At 41.6% G+C, this 19,844-nt stretch overlaps 1 protein-coding gene across 1 annotated transcript in view; it reads left to right on the top strand.

The window, feature by feature from the left end:
• RYR2 (ryanodine receptor 2) overlaps positions 1-19,844 on the top strand; it is an 810,210-nt gene that overhangs the window by 313,631 nt on the left and 476,735 nt on the right. Inside the window, exons 9-10 of the mRNA XM_019549810.1 lie at positions 13,475-13,574; positions 19,237-19,333. Of these exons, the coding sequence (XP_019405355.1) occupies positions 13,475-13,574; positions 19,237-19,333 (197 nt within the window). The remainder of the gene's footprint in view (positions 1-13,474; positions 13,575-19,236; positions 19,334-19,844) is intronic.

Genomic DNA, 19,844 nt, shown 5'->3' with positions numbered 1-19,844 from the left:
AATGCATCCTATTGCAGTAATATGTGGATTTTTTCCATTATGATCTTCCATGCTGTTTTCATATTACATGCGTTGTCAGTCAACAAAGCAAATACTTTACCACTCCCAATCTTTTGTGGGACTTCACATATTTTACTAGTGGTATACTTTGCAGTATGTTTGTTATTTCCTGCTTCAATGTTTTTATAAAAAACTGGTCGAGGTGTTGTTATCACAAAGTTTATGATTCCTTCTCTCCATACATCTGTCCACCCATCAGTAAGTATCATCATCGAGTCCAGCCCCTTGCCCAAAGGTCAGGAAGTCAGCAGGGGTCACAGGACCCCAGAAAGATAGACATCCAAATATCTCTTGAAGGTGTTCAAAGTAGGTGCTTGAACCACTTCCAGCGGCAGTCTATTCCAAACCTTGGGGGCTCGGCCTGTAAAGAAGTTCTTCCTTATGTCCAGCCTGAAATGGTCACAGAGGAGTTTGTGTCTGTTCAATCTTGTCATTCCTTGGGGCACTCTGGTGAACAGATGTTCTCCCAGATCCTGGTGAGCACCCCTGATAAAATTAAAGGAGACCACCAGATCACCCCTGAGCCTGCACTTTTCCAGGCTGAAGAGTCCCATAGCTCTCAGCCTCTCGTCATGAAGTCTGTTTTCCTGACCTCTTATCATGTGCGTGGGTCTCCTCTGGACTCTCTCAAGCTTCTCCACATCCTTTTTTAATTGTGTAGCCCAAAACCAAGGCCAAGTACAGTGGGAGAATGATGTCTTGGGATTTGCTTGAGAAGCATCGATGGATGCAAGCCAGTGTTTTGCTTGCTTTACTAGCTGCATCATCACATTGAAGGCTCAGGTTCATCTTGTGGTCAGTCATGACCCCCAAGTCCCTTTTGTCCAAAGTGCTAGCCAGTGTAGCACTGCCGAGCCTATAAAAATGCTGTGGATTTTTCCTCCCAAGGTGGAGAACCTTGCATTTTTCAATGTTAAATACCATCAGGTTTTTGTCCGCCCATTTCTTGAGCCTGTCAGTCAACCTGGATTGCCCTCCTGTCCTCAGGTGTGGATGCTTTACCCCAAAGTTTGGTGTCGTCGGTGAACTTGTCCGCTTCTGTCGCCAATGTCCACATCAGTAATGAAGATGTTGAACAATATGGGTCCAAGGACAGAGCCTTAGGGGACCACACTGGTCACAGGGCATTATGACGATTGACTTCCATCAGCCACCCTCTCTGGGTCTGACCACATAGCCAATTCCCCAGCCAGCAGATAGTGGAGAAGCTGAGTCTGCAGTTGGCCAGTTTTGTCAAGAGGTGATCATGGGATACCAGATTGAAGGCTTTTTTGAAGTCAAGATATATGACATCAATCTCTTCTCCCTTGTCCAGGTGATAGGTCACCTGGTCATAAAAGGAAATGAGATTGGTCAAGCAAGACCTACCCACAACAAACCCGTGCTGGCTATCCCTCAGGTTGTTGCCATTGGCCAGTCTGTTGAGAATGGTCTCTTTGATAATATTTTCTAGGACCTTCCCCGGGATAGAGGTCAAGGTGATGGGCCTGTAGTTTGCTGGATCCACTTTCCTCCTCTCCTTGAAGATAGGTACCACATTGGCCTTTTCCAATCTTTGGGCACTTCACTGGAGCACCAGAAGTTCTTGAAGATCCATGCCAGGGGCTGGGCTATGATGCTCCTTGAGTACCCTGGGGTGTAAGCTGTCAGGACCAGCTGAATTGAAGGTATCCAGCCTCAAGGTGTTCCTTCACAAGGTGAGCATTGATGGAGGGTAAGGAATCACCCTCATCCAGGCCCTTCTGTCCCATAATGGGCAGGGGTGTCCTTTGGGACTAGTGAAAGACTGACACAAAGTACCCATTTAGCAAGTTGGCTTTTTCATGGGTGTCAGTTGTCAGCTGTCCCATCTGGTTTAACAAGGGCCCAACGTTGCCCTTGCTTTTCCACCGGCTTCCCATATATCTAAAAAAGAACTTTTTATTGTCTTTGATACTTGTAGCCAGTTAGAGTTCCATTGCAGCCTTGGCTTTCCTAGTTTGGTCTCTGAAGGTCTGGACCAGTGCAGAATATTCCTTCTTGGAGGTGGATCCCGTCCTCCATCCTTTCTTTTAGGAGGAACTGCAAGACGGAATGCTTCATTGGGTTTTTTTGTGCACAGATTGTATTACATGTTCATATTCTGACTCTAGAAGAGGCTTGCTTAAAGAGTGTCTACTGGGCAAATGGTATGGTGGTCTTAATTTAAATGCTTCCTGCCGATGTGTATTTTCAATGATTGATAATGACGTCCCAGAAGCATATATTATTCTTGCAAGAGCTTCGTCAATTTTTTCTTCCCCTTCAGGTGTCATTTTGTCTACAAATGAAGTTATTGGGAGTCTTTTGGATACAGTTGGTTGAGGTATCTGTTTGCCTGATGATGTTGACTGAGCAATACTTTGTGATGCTAATGTTAGAAGAAGCAGGAGGGGTCAAGAATGTTTGCACGTGCTACTTCCACTGTCATCATGATCTACTTTACTTACACTCATGAAGGATTATTTTTTATGTCTGCAAGATGCTTCATGCAAGAATATGTTTGGTCATCCTGGTAGCATCTGGAAATGCATTTAATTTGACCATATTTGCAAAACACAGGTATTTTTTCAGAATGACTTGCAGTTGCAGTGTGGAAATGCTTAGAAGATGGTTGCACCGTGTTGCTGAGGGGAAAAAATGAAGTAGTTGTATAACTAGGTTACATATATAAATACTAAGCTACAGCATGTGAAAAAATTAGTAATTGATGGAGGGAATCCCTCCTCAGTAAGATAACTGTGAATCACCCCTTCCCTCAGACCTTACTGCTAAGGTCAGGGTGGAGGGTGATTTGTTCTGGACTCTGGAGTTCAGATTGGTAGGAACTCCATTATGAACTACATAAATCATAAAAATATACTAACTGAAGTATAGTTTAATATTCCAAACTCAAAGAAATAGAAACTCTTACCTTTCAATAAACAAAAAGTCAACTTTCAGCTCCTTTGTGTTGCTAAATGCAGGTTGTCAGGTACTTCTGTAGATCTCAGGGTCACAGGGTCCAGGAGGAGGCAGGTTCCATTCCACCACCAAAATCTTTAGGTTTCTTTTTCCTTTGGGGCTTTGCTACCCACAACAGGACTTCAGCAATTTTTTTACAGAAGCAAGAAGGGCAATAATTTGTTTGTTTCTCTGTAGCAGGGGGAGTCTTCTGAGGGCAGAAATGACCAGGTTGAGGGGCCTGGTCACGACTCGGGAAGAGGACGCATTACTATGTCTCCAACAAACTGTAGATCAATGGAAAACCAGGGGAAGGAAGGCTGCAGGAATTACAGAAATACACAAGCAAAGATGGATCCTTTGTTCTTCCCTCCTGTGTAGATGGCAGTGCCTTCTGGGGGAAGAAATGCATCTTGGATTTGAGAGTTGTAGCATTTCTACTATATAAAGGAATTGCAGTGATCTAATACTGTAGATTATCTTATGTAAAACACTTCATATTATATAGTTATTAGAAATCATATTGAGGGACTACAGGGTAGCTGTAATAAACAATATTTGAAAACCTTGTCTTAAAAAGGATTTAGTTCACCACGCTAAAAGAAAATATTTTATTAGAGATTTTTTCAGTTTTTCCCTAAATTTCCAATTTTTCCATTGCAAAAAAAGGAAAAAGGTCTTTAAAAAAACCTGGAAAAAAATGTTTTTTTCCCTCGAATTTTTCCATTTTTTTTTTTTCAGGCCTTCACATCTCTAGTCCTAGGGGGTTGGTCCTGGGGCCAGTTTTGTTCAATATCTTTATTAATGACCTGGAAAATGGCATAGAGTACACTCTCAGCAAGTTTGCAGATGACACCAAACTGTGGGGAGTAAAGATACGTCGGAGGGTAGGGCTAGGATTCAGTGTGACCTAGATAAATTGAGGTTCAACATCATGAGGGTCAACGAGGACAAGTGCAAAGTCCTGCGCTTAAGATGGAACAATCCCATGCACTGTTACATGCTGGGGACTGAGTAGCTGGGCAGCAGCTGTGCAAAAAAGGACCTGGGAGTGACAGTAGACAATAAGCTGATTATGAGCCAACAGTGTGCCCTTGTTGCTGAGAAGGCTAACAGCATACAGGGCTGCATTGGTAGCTGTTTTGCCAGTAGGTCAAGGAAGGCAATTATTCCCCACTATTCGGCACTGGTGAGGTCACATCTGGAATACTGTGTTCAGTTCTGAGCTCCCCACTACAGAAAGGATGTGGACAAATTGGACACAGTCCAGCAGAGTGCAACAAAAATGGTGAGGGGGATGGGGCATATATCCGATGAGGAGAGGCTGAAGCAGCTTAGCTTATCTAGTGTAGAGAAGAGAAGACTTTGGGAGGGGATTTAACAGCAGCCTTCAACTACCTGAAGAGGGTTCAAAAGAGGATGAAACTAAACTGTTCTCAGTGGTGGCAGATGACAGAACAAGGAGCAATGGTTTCCTTGGCAGATGACAGAACAATTTGCAGCAAGGGAAGTTTAAGTTAGATATCAGGAAGAATTTTATTAATAGGAGAGTAGTAAAGCAGGATACTTTTCACCTCCCCCATGAACCTTCCCCTTACAGGGTGTTCAGGTAAGCCTTGGCCCAAGCCTGCTCTAGTGCCCTCCCTCGCCTGCCCAGCTTCTGGCCTGGGCTACTGCAGGCATGTGACTGCATTTCTGGCATCAAAAGTGAATGTCTTTTCACTTGCTTATCAGTTCAGTCTACGTAGCTCAGACTAATCTGCAGAGATTGAATTCATTCAGCCTTGGAGTGTTTGGCTGTCTGTACTTAGCCAAAAAGTGTCCAAAAATTCCAGGATTTTGGAAAATGTTAAACAAACTGTAACCTATAGGGTTTTGTCTTATTTGACAGATGTTCAACTGTTTCCTTAATCACAAAGGGGATTTGTCTCCCCCACCCTCCCCCGCAATCTCAGGTTCACTCAAAATAGACCTTTAGTAGACCCTTGATCACTTTAGAATTTGCATCAAACCTTAACAAGATTTTGTTTGCGTTTTGAATGCTTTACACAGCTGCAGTATTAAGGTTTCTGGTATACTCTCTGTTCCTCTTCTTTAACAGCAAATATTACCATTTGTTTTGACAGCATCCCCCATAATCAGTATTATTTATTGAGCGTATTTTCACTGCATTGCTAAACAAGTTTAATCAGAAGTAAAATTATACTCAGCAAATAGGTAGGTTGGTGGCTTTGTTTGCCAAGACACTAAGCTGATTTTCTGTTTCATGTTGTTCCTGAAGCTTGCTTAATTCTAAATTGCCTGAAAATCACATGCCCTTCCATTTCCCTCTGTAAAGTAAATAGAAAACTCTTGACTAACTAGCTGTAGGCATAGCTATGTGGTTGATTTTTTGCCTAGAGTAAATATGGCCACAGTCATTTGACATCATTCTGGGCTTCTCCTTTTTCAGATTAGCTACAAAGGCCTAAAAAGAGTTGTGCAGTTCCTGTTTGTACCCACAAATTCCTTCTTGGATATACAGGTTCTCTGAGGGAGTTCTGTTCAAGACACCATTTAGCATTGTCTTGTGATTCTTGAGGTTTTTTAAGCTGAGTAATGAAAATCCATCCCCTTCTCCTATGGTGGAAAGGGTCAGTACTCCTTTAGAATGATATACTGTGTCCTGATATAGCATGTATGAAGTTGGAGAAAAAGGGCACATGAAAGATCTGTATCCCTCACTTGTATTCTCTGAGAGAAGATTAAAAAAGGACATGGGTGATGGCCCCACTAGTGTTTCTAGACATCCCAAAGGAGCTGGAGCAGATCTGTGTCTTCTACTGTCTGTAGCAGATGAATACTCTACCGTCAGTGCTGGGCTGTGGACAGCCAGGCCTGGGATCCAAACAGGGATCAAGGTTGCTGTACTCAGGTTCAAAACAGAGTCAGAAAGGGCAACCAGAGCAGAGGAATAAACTGAGTGAGAAAATCAGGAGATCAAAAGGAAAATAAAGTCTGTAAGTGAGCAGGTCAGGAAATCAGAAGCTCAGAAAGCAGGCAGTTATCAGAGATGTGATCTTGAGTCAGGAAAGCCCTGTTGTTGAGACGCTTCCTGTCCCCCTCCCTGCCTTATGTAAGCAAAGTGGAGTGTCAGGTGTTAGAGAAAGTGGAGACTTGGGCACTGATGGAGGCTTTAGGCAGGCCTTATCCACTTTTGGGGAACAGCAGCAGGGTAGCAGGTTGGGTAGACAGCCATACTGGTTCAGGCCAAGGCTGTAGGTCTGACATTGATTTTTCCTAAAAAGATGCAGTTGTGCAGTCTCCAATGGAGTCTTCAAGCACTCTAGAAGGCGTTAGTCACTGGTAGAATATTTTTAGCCATTGCTATTAGCATGCTAGTCTCATGAACTCTTTATTCTCCTCCTTCAATGTAATAGTAGCTTTACTAGCTTCAGCCTAACTTTTATGTAGAGTTTTCAAATAGTACTGGAAGGAGAGTAGCCCCCTCCATTTTTTTCCAGTCCTGTTTTCACTATTTAGAAGAGGCAGAAAAATATAAAGTGCACACAGAATCAGGTACCATTGGATGCGATGTCAGTATTGACATGACTTAGCTTCAAGGAAGCCTGCAGCAAGCTTTGTTTTCTTCATAAGCCACTCTTTGCATACTAACACATTCCACAGAACAGAAACTTTAGGTGCATTCAGGCATTTTTTTTCCCCAAGTGAAGGGAATGTATGGATTGAAACATGGATACCTCCTTCCAAAGTGTGCTCTGTGTACCTCTCTCAGCAGTGTTTGTGCGTGCCTTGAGTACAGGCTTATTGAACACTGAATTTAAAATAAATCATCTAGTCATTTGCAGCCGTTGTTTTGTAAATGTGAATGTGCTGCTAGAGGCATAGCTTGAGGGTTCTTGCAAAGATTACTGTCTGATGGCTAAGCATTTCAGAAACTCTGAATGCAGAAGATTATTTTTCTTTAGGGCACTATGTGTTACATTGAATGAAGCTACATATGATTGGAAAACTTGCTGTGCTAAGGGAGATGTCAGTCTCAGGGGTTGTCACTGAGAAATCGCATGTGGGCCGTGGAGTTTACGTAAGTTCATGAAATACTCTCTTTTTCTTTAGCGATTTAAACACTATGATGGATTAACTTTATTAAGGCTTCATCCTTGTCTTATTAAAGGAGGCACAGTTATCAGTGCCTGTTGTTAGGTTTGCCTGATACCATCTGTCATGGTCACCAGACCTTGATTCACTTGCTTACTACCTTTATCAAATCATTTTGGTAGTGGGTGACTGTTTCAGGCTGAAGTTCAGCAGAAATGATTCCACAGGTTAGCAGAATGAAGTGAAAGAGAAATATGTAATTTTGTTGTTGTTGAAAAATGTGTTCATTTTGTTGAGAAGTTGTAGTATATTCCTTATTTGGAGTAAGAAATTTGGCAGCAGAGTGCCTGTTGTGTCAGGTATATGACTTCTGTCCTCTTTGTGGAAATCACTGCAGTTATGGCCAAATTACAACATTTTGAAAGACTGTTCATGCTTGCTATTGTGAGACTTGGACAAGTCATTCAGAGAAGCTTGATGTAATAAGTGCTCCATTCTGGAGCTGCAAAGGCTGAGCTGGCCTTCACGTTCCTTTGTAGGGCTATAGCATAGCAAAAGACACCTGCTTGCCACAATGTCTCTATAGTGCTATCATCAAACCTTGTTGGGTATCATCATATCCAGGCACTGTAGAGAAGGAAATGGCTTTGTATAGTGAGGAGCTGGACCTGAATAAGGGACAAATGGGGGAGACTGGATCCCAAGAGCTATGATGCAGGAACAGTTGGACAAGGATCACAGAGTTTTCAGAGCAGCTGGGTGACATGCGAGGGCCAGAGAGGCTACCTACCTATGGTATGAGCATGGAGCCAGGGAGATCTGTAGGGAGAAGCAAGACAAGGTCAGCCTGGGTGGAGACAAAGGGTTGAATGCACTGTGTTTGGGTTTGGTGAAAGCTGAAGGACAACACCCTCTTCAAAATAAGGAATAGAGTCCAGGGCTCCTGTTTTCAGCATTTCTCTACAGTCAACAAATAACTAACAGGTAAGATAAGGCCCACTGACAAAAATCTGTGTCCTGTTTTCCTGTATGTCCTATGGCCTGCGCATGGGATAATAACCTCCTAAATGCTGTCAGTTGCTGTCAAGTGGCAAATATCTTTTGTGGTGATTCTGAACAGTCTAATTAGCTGATGGACTGTATGGTAGCCAATGTGGTTCTACATGATAGAGACTTCCTATTTTTTCAGGATACTAAATAAAAACAAAAAATAAAAAAATCCCCCTAAAGTATATATCAAAAGATGTTTAAGTTTAAAAAGTCACCTGCTTGTTAGTGAGGAAATTTAGACTGTACAGCGCCATTTTGGCATGTGCTTGCATTATGATACATCTTCATTTATGTGGCAATGCACATTTCCTTCTGGAGGATGCTGCATAAGGAATGAATCAGTGTTGTAACATTAATTACATTTCTGGGGACCACTGAACATGCTGGGGAACTGTAACAAGCCAAAGTAAACTGCCAGGGTTTAGCTGGGTGTCACCGTGTATTGAACCCTATCTCTCTGATACCGGTAAGCTTCTAAAACCAGACTTTTCATAGGTAGCCTCTAAATCTATTCCTTACTTTTTGGGTGGCCACTTGGAATCTGATTTACAGAAATAATGAACAGTCACAGCTGCAGCTGAAGTGAGCAGGGACAGTTCTCTGTACAAATCAAGTACTATAAACTGTTAAATTCTCCGAAACATCAGGAGGTACACAGCTGTGTGCCTCAGTTCTCCATCTGTACAATGGAAATAATAATACCATATTATATAGATGGGGTTTGTCAAAATGAATTCATTAATATTTGTGAAGCACTCAAATAGTTTTGTGATGAGAAAGCACAGGAAAAGACCATAAAGGAATTAGCAGTTTTGCATTCAGAGTGGGATTTGATTAACATGTCTGTTCAGAATTGGGTCCCTCAAGCACTGGGAGCACTTCTCCTCTTACAGAGATGCACTCTGGGGAAACTTGGGGACATCTCTATGAGCAGCAAAAGCCAAGGTTCCCCACTTAAAGACTTGCTTAAAGATTCCCCAGGGCACATTTTTGCAAGTGGGAACCTCAGTTTTTCCTGCTTACAGAGACATGCCCTGGGCTTTCCCAGAGCATGTCTTTGTAAGCAGGGAAAGCTGGGCAGGCACTCCTGGGGATTGAGGGTTGTGATCCTGCACAGGAATTCTCAGGGTGCATAAGACCAGACCCCTCAAGCCCTGGGAGAATACATCGCCTATTGTTCTGAAGCATCAAGGGGAAGAACAAAGGGTGATGTGTTTTACACAGTTAAGTGCATCAGCTGTCTCTGGACACATCCCAGTACAGCCGATCTGCTCCATTTGGGGATGTCTATTTCTAGCCTGAGGTAACATAGTTTAGGATGTTCCATTGCTGGTCACCTTGATACCAAAGCAATCCAATGCACCTTGATATGGTTACAATCCAAATATTTGAAATATATTTCTATCAAAAGTGTTCAAATATTTCTGATAAAACAAATAATACACTTTCAAAATCCAAGTACTTTACAGAATTTACATTTCTCAGTGTTTCATTAGTAGCTATTACACCATTTCCAGAGATGCAAAATACATATTAATGAAACTCACTCTGAGTATGTGCGATGCAAACTTTTTGAAGTTAATAAACTACATCCTTTAAAATTAGAAAGTTTGAGCTGACAAAATACGACTGCACTATTTAGAAAAGTAGCAAAAACAGAATCAGGTACAGGAGGGTGCTCATTGGGTGTACAGGGCCATAAAATCTGAGAGAAGTAAGTGGACAAGTTGCTCATCCCAGGGACGTATAGTAGCTTTGCAAAACAGATCACACGATATTATAGTAAGGGCGCACGCATCCATGAATAGCCATCCCTCAGTTTCCCAGGAAAGGCATGATTCTTGTCACTGGTGACTCTCTCTCAGATTTGTGTGAATCCATTGGACTTCATTCCTTTCTGGGAATCTGTTTCTGTGCGTCTTACACAAATTAAATGATTAGCCAATATTTTTGTATCCATGACCCAGAAGAGAGACTGCATGATCCAGAAGGATGGTGACCTGCAATTGAAATATTTGAGTGAGCACATGTCCCCAGTACCTAGGCTCTTTGGACCATTTCACTGTGTGTAGAAGTGAAATATACTACTGAAAGAGTCTTGGCATCATTTAGTAACAGTTTCCTAGAAAGTTGTGCTCTGTTTTAGAGTGGGGGTTTTCAAGGTTTTGCAGTGGTGGACTGGAATAACGTGGTTCAGGTCCAAGGTCCCAGATGCCCCTGTTGCTACTACTTTCTGCTGCCCACTGCTACCCACTGCTTGAACACTGCCAAAGCCGGTCAGGCATGTGGGCTGGATCCAGTGGCTCTGTGGGGCAGATCAGACTTGCATGCCATATGTTGCTGACCCCTGATTTAGAGCACAGAGCATCACTATGTTCTGCATAATCATTTATCCATCCATCTTTCTTTTTAATGCAGATATAGACTAATTATTTCAATTATTTTAGCCATGTCTTCAATATTCTTTAATGCAAACAGTATGAAAGTCTTTTGTCATTCATTTAATTGACTCCGAAGAGTATTTTCCTTTGTGTTCTGGCTCTACCCTTATGCATACACATTTTTGCTCTTCATAACAGGCTCTTTATAACATATTATATTCCTGGAAGATTTAAGAGTGAGCACTTGAAGCTGCATAACATTGATACTGAGCAAACTTGGTAACCAATGCAGCAGATGTAGATTGGCAAAGGGAGTGGAATCCTGATTGATAACTGATTTGTGAAAGGGGGCCTGAAGGACTTGTGGTATATTGCTGCCTACCAAGTTTGTGTTAAACAGGGAGAAGGAATCTGTAAGTGCCAAACCCCTATGCAGAAATGAAAAGGTAACCATTAGGGGTGTGCAAAGCGGGCAGTATTTGATTTGGATTCAGCCCGATTCGGAGGACAGTGATTCGATATGCTGATTCAGATCACTGTCCCGATTCAATTTGGCTGAATCTGAAGATTCTATTTTGATTCGGAGAATCAGCTATTTGGGCATAGACACAGCTCTATGCTTTTTCTATGCATCTTGAGGTACCTTGCATTGCTCGTGAACACTGAGATGGAGGAGTGGGTGGAGCATCCCATGGGAGTGCGCTGTCGGCAGCGGACCTGAAAGTGGATTGGAAGTACCGTATTTTTCGGACCATAAGACGCACTTTTTTCCCCCCAAAAGTGGGGGGAAAACGAGGGTGCGTCTTATGGTCCGAAGGTGTGTGTCCCGGGGAGACGGGGCGGAGCTTGCCCGCAGAGGCGGCGGAGCCCGAGCGGGACATCCGCCGCTTGTTTACACTGGAAGCCGGCGCCCGTGCCGGTGGTCGGGAGCTGGCAATAAAAATGGCCGGCCGGAACAGACGGGGCAGGAGTCCGAAGGAGGGACTCGCTGCCGCGGAGACTGAGGCTCCAGGAGGGGTGCGTCTTATGGTCAGGTGCGTCTTATGGTCCGAAAAATACGGTACTTCTGGTCCACTTTCGGGTCTGCCATCAAGCGCGCGGGGGACACTCCCTCCCCCCCCCCTTGTCCCTCCAGCTTGGCACTTGGCCATGGGGGGACCCTGGGTACCCCGCCAGACCCAGGAGGCACCAGTTGCTAAGATGGGGAGTTGAGGGGTCCCCACGAGCTCTGCGGCAGTCTCAGGCTCAGAAGCAGACCAAAAGCAGTTCTGGTCTACTTTTGGGTCTTCTACTCAGCGTGTGGGGGATCCCCCTGTTCTCCTGTGGGATGCTCCATGTGCCCCACCATCTCATCATTCATGACTGGTACCTCGAGGTATGTAGAAAAAACATATAAAGCTGTGTCTATGGCTGAACAGTCGAGTCTCTCTGAATCTCTCCTAATTGAATTGGAGGCTTCCGATACAATTTGGAGAGGTTAACGGGTCTCCTGATTCTATCTAAATTTGGAGATTCGGCCGCCCAATTAGGCCAGATCTCCTCCGAATTGAATCAGTAACTGAAGCATCACACAGCCCTAGTAGCCATCAGTCTGAACACTCAGGATATAACTATGCTGATATATAAGGTCAAGTGTATGGGCTTCTCATTCACATACTTTCTGAGTATGCTTAAGATTGACCCTAGCACAGTTCAGCCTGACTCTGGAAGATCTGATTATTTCAGTTCTGAGGTGGAGCTTCATCTACTCTTCCCTCCTTGCAATGTGGATTGAGGAGTAGACTGCCAGCACAGGATGTCTGCCGACAGCAATCTCACAACATCCTTCCCCTGCCTTCTGTCCCTTCAACATCCCACCTCTTTTCTTTTCTGCTTGTACCTGGAACCTGATATAGAAGAGATGAGACTGATTCCTTAAAAAGCTCTTTGCTCATGAAACTGAAAGCACAGTTTAGCTGGATTTGATGTGGGACAGAAGGTAAGGTAGAGGTTGTGAGGATTAATTTGGGTGGTCTGGGTTGATTGAGTGTTGACCCTAAATAACAGTGTAGACATACCCTCAAACTGGTATTGGTGAAACAGGTAGTAAAATTTCATCAGCCTTACTGCCTCCCATTTAGTAACTGTCTGTAAATTGTGTCTGTTCTGTTTTATTCTGTTCTGTATAGTCAGCTGGTGATATGTAACAAATGTCTAGTCTAATAGTATTGAATATTGATCAAGCACCTTAAAAGCACCTGAAGCACCTTTCATTCTTAGATATCATAAAGTCATCAGATGCATTTGTGATGTAGGCTACTGCCAAATAAAATTGTAAGACAGTTTATAAAGATCTTGAAAAATAATGCATATTCTCACTTATAGTTATTATTGGTTAACTCTTGTTCCTTTTTTGTGTTCTTTAGAAGGATTGTCTTTTTCTCACTGTCATAGAAAATTCCTTGGCCCCTCATGTTTTGATTAGTATAATTAACTAGTTGCACATCTTCTGTCATTGACGGAAGGCACATCATTTATTAGGATGCAGTTCTTTGACTTTTTTGCTTTAGTGGTTGTGGTAACTGGTAATGCACATTCTTCATGCTCTGCAGATTCAAATCAAATCTGGCCAATCCTAAAATAGGAACTGATGCTTTTATATCAGGAATTGAGGGTTCTGAAATAAACCAATAGGCAGATATAATGATTATATAAATGAAAGAAATGTTTAAAAAAAAAAAAAAAAAGGGAGGCCTCTTCATCTTTCTTCTTCTGTATTAGTCACAAATGCATCCCTGCAAAAAGGGTTATGTATAAATCTGCCATGTAAAGCGCATGGAAACTATTACTGTATGTGAGTATTATTAAATTAATAATTTTATTAAATTCTAAAAATGTTTTGTAAATACCCTGAGCTATAAATACCATCTCTTTCCTTGTTTTAGCATTTATCTTATGGCAATGGTAGCTTACATGTTGATGCAGCCTTCCAGCAGACACTTTGGAGTGTAGCACCAATCAGTTCAGGAAGTGAAGTGGCCCAAGGTAAGATTAAGCTGTGTTTATAGTTAATTTCTAGATATGAATTAAATATCTAAGGGTGGGGAAGGGAATCATAATAAACTGCCATTCATTGCTGAACTGTAGCTGTGGGACTTCTCGTACACGAATGTTAGATCAGAATATTACATCTACTTTTACAAAGGGATGTAAAAGTTTGTTTTGAATATGATAGTAGAAACTGTGCTGTAAGGTATAATAATCATTTGCTACTTTCTCCTGCTTTCTCCAGGATAAAAATTAAGTACAATATTGTTTTCCCTGAAGACATGTTAATATTTATAATAGCAGGTAGAATAGCTTGCAGCCCAAATTAAAATAATGATCTAATGTTAATCTGAAAGCTACAATAAATGAGAAGAATATTTAACCCATACTTAGTGTGGCTGTTTCTCTCTCCCTAATGATTTTTAGAGAATTGTGGGTTTGGTTCTGATTCTTACTAAGAATCTAGGTCCTTTATCTTGAGACTGCCTTGTTTCAATACACAGTCATGCATATATTCTGTGTTGGTGAGGTGTTGTTTAATAAGCCTGAGTTTGGGATACAGCTCAGTTAGCTCAGATGTGTGATGCTAAAGCCTTTCTACCCATCACACTATCACATATTTAACAGAAAATAGAAATGATGTAACTTTTACATAATTAAACAAGAGGGTTAGGTGGTAGGGATTGATACAAAAACGAATCTAAGAAAGCCCCCTCTGCAAAATGTTAAATTTATAAACAGCTAAATGCTGACTTTAAAATATTACTAACTCCTATTACAATAAGGTGATAGATATCTGTCTGTGCAAGAATTTACTCCTAACACCTACCTCTTGTTTAATTATGTAAATTTTATGTAATAAAGTAAATGGAAGCCATTGGTAGTAGTGCATGTAAAGGATGCGATTAGAAGCTGGGGAGGAGAGGGAGTCAGATTAGATAAGGAGCCTGGTTCAAGGGAACTGGGACTCCCCGGGTTTGGAAGGTGGAAGAATTGGAATGGTTAGGCCATGAGGGCTAGTATTGAGCGTGGGTGAGAAATGGCTGAACTGAGACAATATTGGGGTGAAGGGTCCAGAAAGCAGACTTGCATCTGATAGGCCAGGGGAATGGGACTCAGATGAAAAGCCTGAGAAGTCAGGAGCAGGGCTGGCTCATTCAGAAGAAGCTAGGAGATGTTTGGCTAGGAGAAAAAGACAAGATTTGGGATAGGTTGTGTATGGTGGTATGGTAAATTCTTTCTAGGTTCTGTGCATTTCTTCAATTCTTGTAGTGAATTGGAGAAAGAATTTCTGAATTATAACATTCTGACTCATTAGTCCCTTTGTGGCAGAACAGATGTGAATGGTTTCTTCTTTAAAAAGAAAGAAATCTGTCAGAGCCAGAAATTCAAATGTCCCTAGCTTTTTATAAAGCAGTTACTCTGAAATAATTTTTATAAATATTGTATTGATAGGCCTTAAAATAAAATTTAAAAAATCCCTACTTTCTGACTTCTCCATTGGGAGAGAGGATTTTTCTTCTAAGACTGAAAAGAAAAACATCTTATCAGTTTACATTGTTTCTTGACACCCTTAAAATACTGATTTTTTTTGGACGTTGTTGCCTATCCATTTGTTTATGATTTGATTAATACAGTTATTAATACCTGTAACTGGTATTAATCAAATACGTTTTTACTGTTCTTTAGGGAAAAGGGAAGTATTTTGCATAGTTAGAGACTAAGGATTACTTAACAGTTCTGCTATGACGAATTGTTAAGCAATTATCTGCTAAATCTAGCTGGATTGAAATGTAGGAGAGGGAGTTAGCCCTCTTTCTTGCATTTAATCTGAAATCTGGCACGTGGCAGGGTAGAGTTGTACTTCATAGTTTGTCTTCTGTTTGAAAAGTAGCAACCACACAGGTGTTCAGACCCACAAAGGTTCATATGCATTTTTGTAGTGAAGCTGGAAGCTTCATTTACTGTAATTTTCCATTTTCACCTATTTTATAGGTACAGAAATTTACCAAATTGATTTACCATCTTTACCCAAATCCAATTCAATATTGAATTTAAGACCTCCCCTGACTAATTAGATTCTATACATGGGAAGTTATACATTTGTTATATTTTTCCAGGTATAGGATCTAATTAGTAAAGAGTTGTCTTTAATTTGTTCCCAACTACCGGGGGCAGGATAGGGGAGGAAGGGCAGGCAGTCAGACCCTCAGACCCTGCTCCCTCACAGCTTCCCCTCATGCCTGTGCCCCTACTGCCTGTCCCCTGTTCCTCTTGCCACTTGCCCCCTCAGCCTGTGCTTCTGCTGCATATTTACCTACCCCTGCCCTTGCAGCTGCCTGAACCCCCAGTGGGCTGCTGTCCTATCCCCCAGTGCTCTGCTACCACGTCCTCTAGCTCATGCTTCTACCCCATGTCTTTACCTGAAGTTCTGAGCAGAGCAGGTAAGAGTTATCTGGCAGTAATGCACTGCTGCCCCATTCCACCCGTGCTCCCTGACTTGATTCCCCCCTTGCTGCTGCCCCATTCCCCTCCTGATTCCTCCACCTAATCCCTGACCACACAGCCACTCCATCCCTTGCTTGATTCTGTCCTGATTTCCACCTGTGCTACAGCCCCATCCCTCATCTGATTCCTGACCTGTTCCCCCTACCCTTGCCTCTTCCTCATCCCCAGCCCCACCCATCCTGCTCCCCATCCCCATCCCAGGTTAGCACCCATCCCAGACCCTAGCCTGGCCCCTGACTCGCACTCGGTGGGTTGCTGTTGGCTTCAGCTCTGACCCCAGGCCAATATCAGGGCCAGGGAAGACATGGAGTGTTGGTACTTGATTCCAAAGTGAGGTTTGTTTTTCCTCGTGTTGGTGGATGGGAAAACCTCATCGTGGACTCAGGTTAAATATGGTAATCTGTGTAAACAACATCTTCCCATGCTAAGGAGATCAGCTGGCTAGTGACAGAAATGATTTGGAGCGAAGACTTCATTACAGCCAACCCAGCAAAGGTTACTGTAATTAAGAGCATTTCACTGGGACAGAAGAATCATGTTGAAGTTAGTGCAGTCTTTCTGTCTGATCTTGGCAAATTAGTTTAATGTTTGTGCTTCAGTTTGTCTATTACTAAAACACAGATACGTGTTATCCCAGAGTGGAGAGGCAAAACTTTGTTTGGTGATGTCATTGAAATATTTTATATGTAAAGATCTCAAAATGTTTACACGTAATTCCAGAGAATGCTTGTTCTGAATCAATGCTAATACTGGCTAATATACGTGTTTAGACCTTTACCATTTTATGTCAATTTGTAGATTCAAATAGAAAGTTATCTTTGATAGATTCCTGAAATAGTTCAGTTACATAAAAATGATTGTGTTAAAATAACAATCCATAATATGGACTAGGAATTTACTAGAAATTTCAAGCTAATTGGAATGAAATTGAAAACAAAATGTAAAATGAAAAATGTGGCCTTAGAATCATAGAAGCAGGGTCGGAAGGGACCTTGTAGATCTTCAAGTCCGACCCCCCGCCTGGGTGGGAGAAAAACTGGGCTCAAATGAGTCCAGCCAGGTAGGCATCAAGCCTCTTCTTAAAGACCCCCAGGGTAGGAGCTTAGTATGTCCATTGATTGTTTTTACATATGTGTTTGAAGCAAAAACCAGTTTCTTAATGGAAGTTGATCTTAGATGGAGATCAAACAAAGAACTATTTTGCAAACTTCATGGGGGAACTTTTAAAGAGTGTTGCTCAGGGCCATACCTGACCTTAGGGGAGAAATGTTAGCAAAGGTCTCTCAACATATGTCTGCATCAACACCAACATAACTTCATATCACTGCATTCAAATATGTAAAAGTAGTCATTAGCTATTAATAAATTAACACATTAAAATCCTTTACTGAAGAGTCAAAAGTTTGCCTTCAACAAGTAATCAAAAAGAATTTAAAATTGAATACAAAAGGAAAAGAGAACCAAATACTAACACAATATTGAAACTTACAAATAATGATTGGTTTTATTCTAAAGTGGAAAGATTAAAAGGATTTTTTCCTTAATACATAGTAAGTTTTCAGATATGTCTGAAGTACTGTTACTATTTATTTTTGAAATTCCATCCATAGTAATTGCTTGGTAATGTAGCTGTATTATTTGTAGCCTTTACAAACTTTTTATATTTTGAAATTAGACAGAGCATTTGCACACATGCTCTGGGAGTGTGTGTGTGTGTGTGTGTGTGTGGGGGGGGGGTGCTCTTTAATAAAAGCAGCTCTGAGCTTTAGATAAAGCACCCCATCACCATTTTGAAGCGTGGAGATGCTGATACAGGAGATGTGGGAGGCTGTTGGAGTCAGTAATTGCCAAATGCATCAGAGAAGACTCGATTAACTGTAATTCCAGAGCAATGGAGCAGCCTCCCTCCTTATGCACTCTTATTTCCTTTCTAGCCTCCTATTGTGAGATGTTCATCCTTTAGTGTAGTGGATTCTTTTCAAGCTGAATTCTTCCATGTTGGCTCTGTACCAAAAGGCCCCCAAATTCATTTTTGAAAGTGTGAAGAAATTGCACATTAATTTTTGAAAACACAGTTTTTTGTAAGGGAGAGCTGTCTCAGAACCTTCACTTACCTGTTCATTTGTCTCTCAAAGGGACAACATTAAAGAAGTTCAAATAGGTGTTGTACCTTTTTACCCCTTAAATGTATGTTAAAAATAAGTCACAAAGTTGGGAGGGAAATCCTTGGGGTTAAGACCAACCATCTCCGGAGGACAATGGGATGTTCTTGCAGAAGCAGGCAAGGGATTCTTACCACTGCTGCAGCATGGCTCTGGGGGAAGACTGCAGTGCAATGAGGTGTGTCCAGGCAAGGACATAGGCTATGGGCTTTGCTAGAAGTGCCTACACCAACTTATGCTACCTTTTTAAAAGTCAGATACAAGCTCTGCAGCTGGGGAGATAAAAGCAAGGTTGCTTCCATAAGGTGGGAAATCAAGTTCTTCCCCTGGACAAAGTATCTAATACAAAGATTTGGTGCATTAGGATGTTAATGACAGTCCACCCCGCCATCCTTCTCCCCCATGATGCCATAGAAAGACCAAGATAATTAAATCCTTAGGTAATCTAGAGATGAAGATCTTGATTTAAATACCTAGTAGCAAGGATAAACATAGGATTAGACTTTAAATTTACTGCACTTCGGCAATAGCTTGTCACACCTATCAAACCTTATTGAAATAAACTGAAAATCAACTGAACTTTTGTCTTATCCTATCATCCTCTTGTAAAAGATGTTGATAGGATCTTATAAAATTCAGTTAGTTTTTAATACCTTGTGCCCCGGAAAAAGGAAAGGAAGATTTAAATTTCTTGATGTTCTAATTCAGATTTATGTTAGGTTATTATGGATTTATTTTCAACTTAGTTTCACAATTCCATATAGGTTGTGATAGTATCTACATTTCATACACATGTGTTTGTGCTTTTCGACAGATACTTGTTCCTAAGTATTGGGTAGGCGGGTGTCCTCATCTGCCAGTTCTGCGTGTTCAGCTGTGGTGTGGACACACTGAAGGCAAGCTGGGAAGTGAGCCTTCAGTGTTGTTTGAATGTGTTTTTTGTGGTTCACTTCAGATGAATATCCATGATTTTCTCATCTTCATTTAAGGGTATCTGATAGGAGGTGATGTGCTGAGGTTACTGCATGGTCATATGGATGAATGCTTGACTGTTCCATCAGGGGAGCATGGAGAAGAACTGCGAAGGTGAGTCTTTGATCCTAGAATGGATACAAGAATGACAAGTTTTATTAAATTAAATTTGATTGTTGCTGCTATAACAGTATTTTGTAACTGTAAACTGATACCAGTATCACTCATCTTGCAAAGAGATCCCATTGGGATCCACTTTTGGTATGAACTAACAGCCTCCTTTGCATTTTTCTTTTCCAGTTGCATTAAAATTGCTTCCTTTGCAGGTGCAAACGCAATAAACTAGAGTCCTGGACTTCATTCAGAAATATCAAGCAAACTTGCCTGAAATACCAGGGGAACACAGAATAAAAATTGAGTGATTTAGCAACCTTTACATTCATGACTTTGAGTCATCTCTTTACTTGTGTGCTTACCTTGAAACCAAATCTGGGAATATAAATACTCAAATTCTATTGTGCTAACATTGAGCTACAGTGGTGCAATGAGTGACAGAAATAACTTCCTGTTTTATTGGGTCTGTTTTTTTAACATCTGCAGAGATCTGTAGATAAACTTTGTCAGT

The sequence above is a fragment of the Crocodylus porosus genome, unplaced genomic scaffold (assembly GCF_001723895.1).
Source record: "Crocodylus porosus isolate Cpor-Errol unplaced genomic scaffold, CroPor_comp1, whole genome shotgun sequence".
Taxonomy (NCBI): Eukaryota; Metazoa; Chordata; order Crocodylia; family Crocodylidae; genus Crocodylus; species Crocodylus porosus.
Note: the sequence above shows the minus strand (reverse complement) of the source record. Positions and strands in the feature narration are given on the sequence as shown.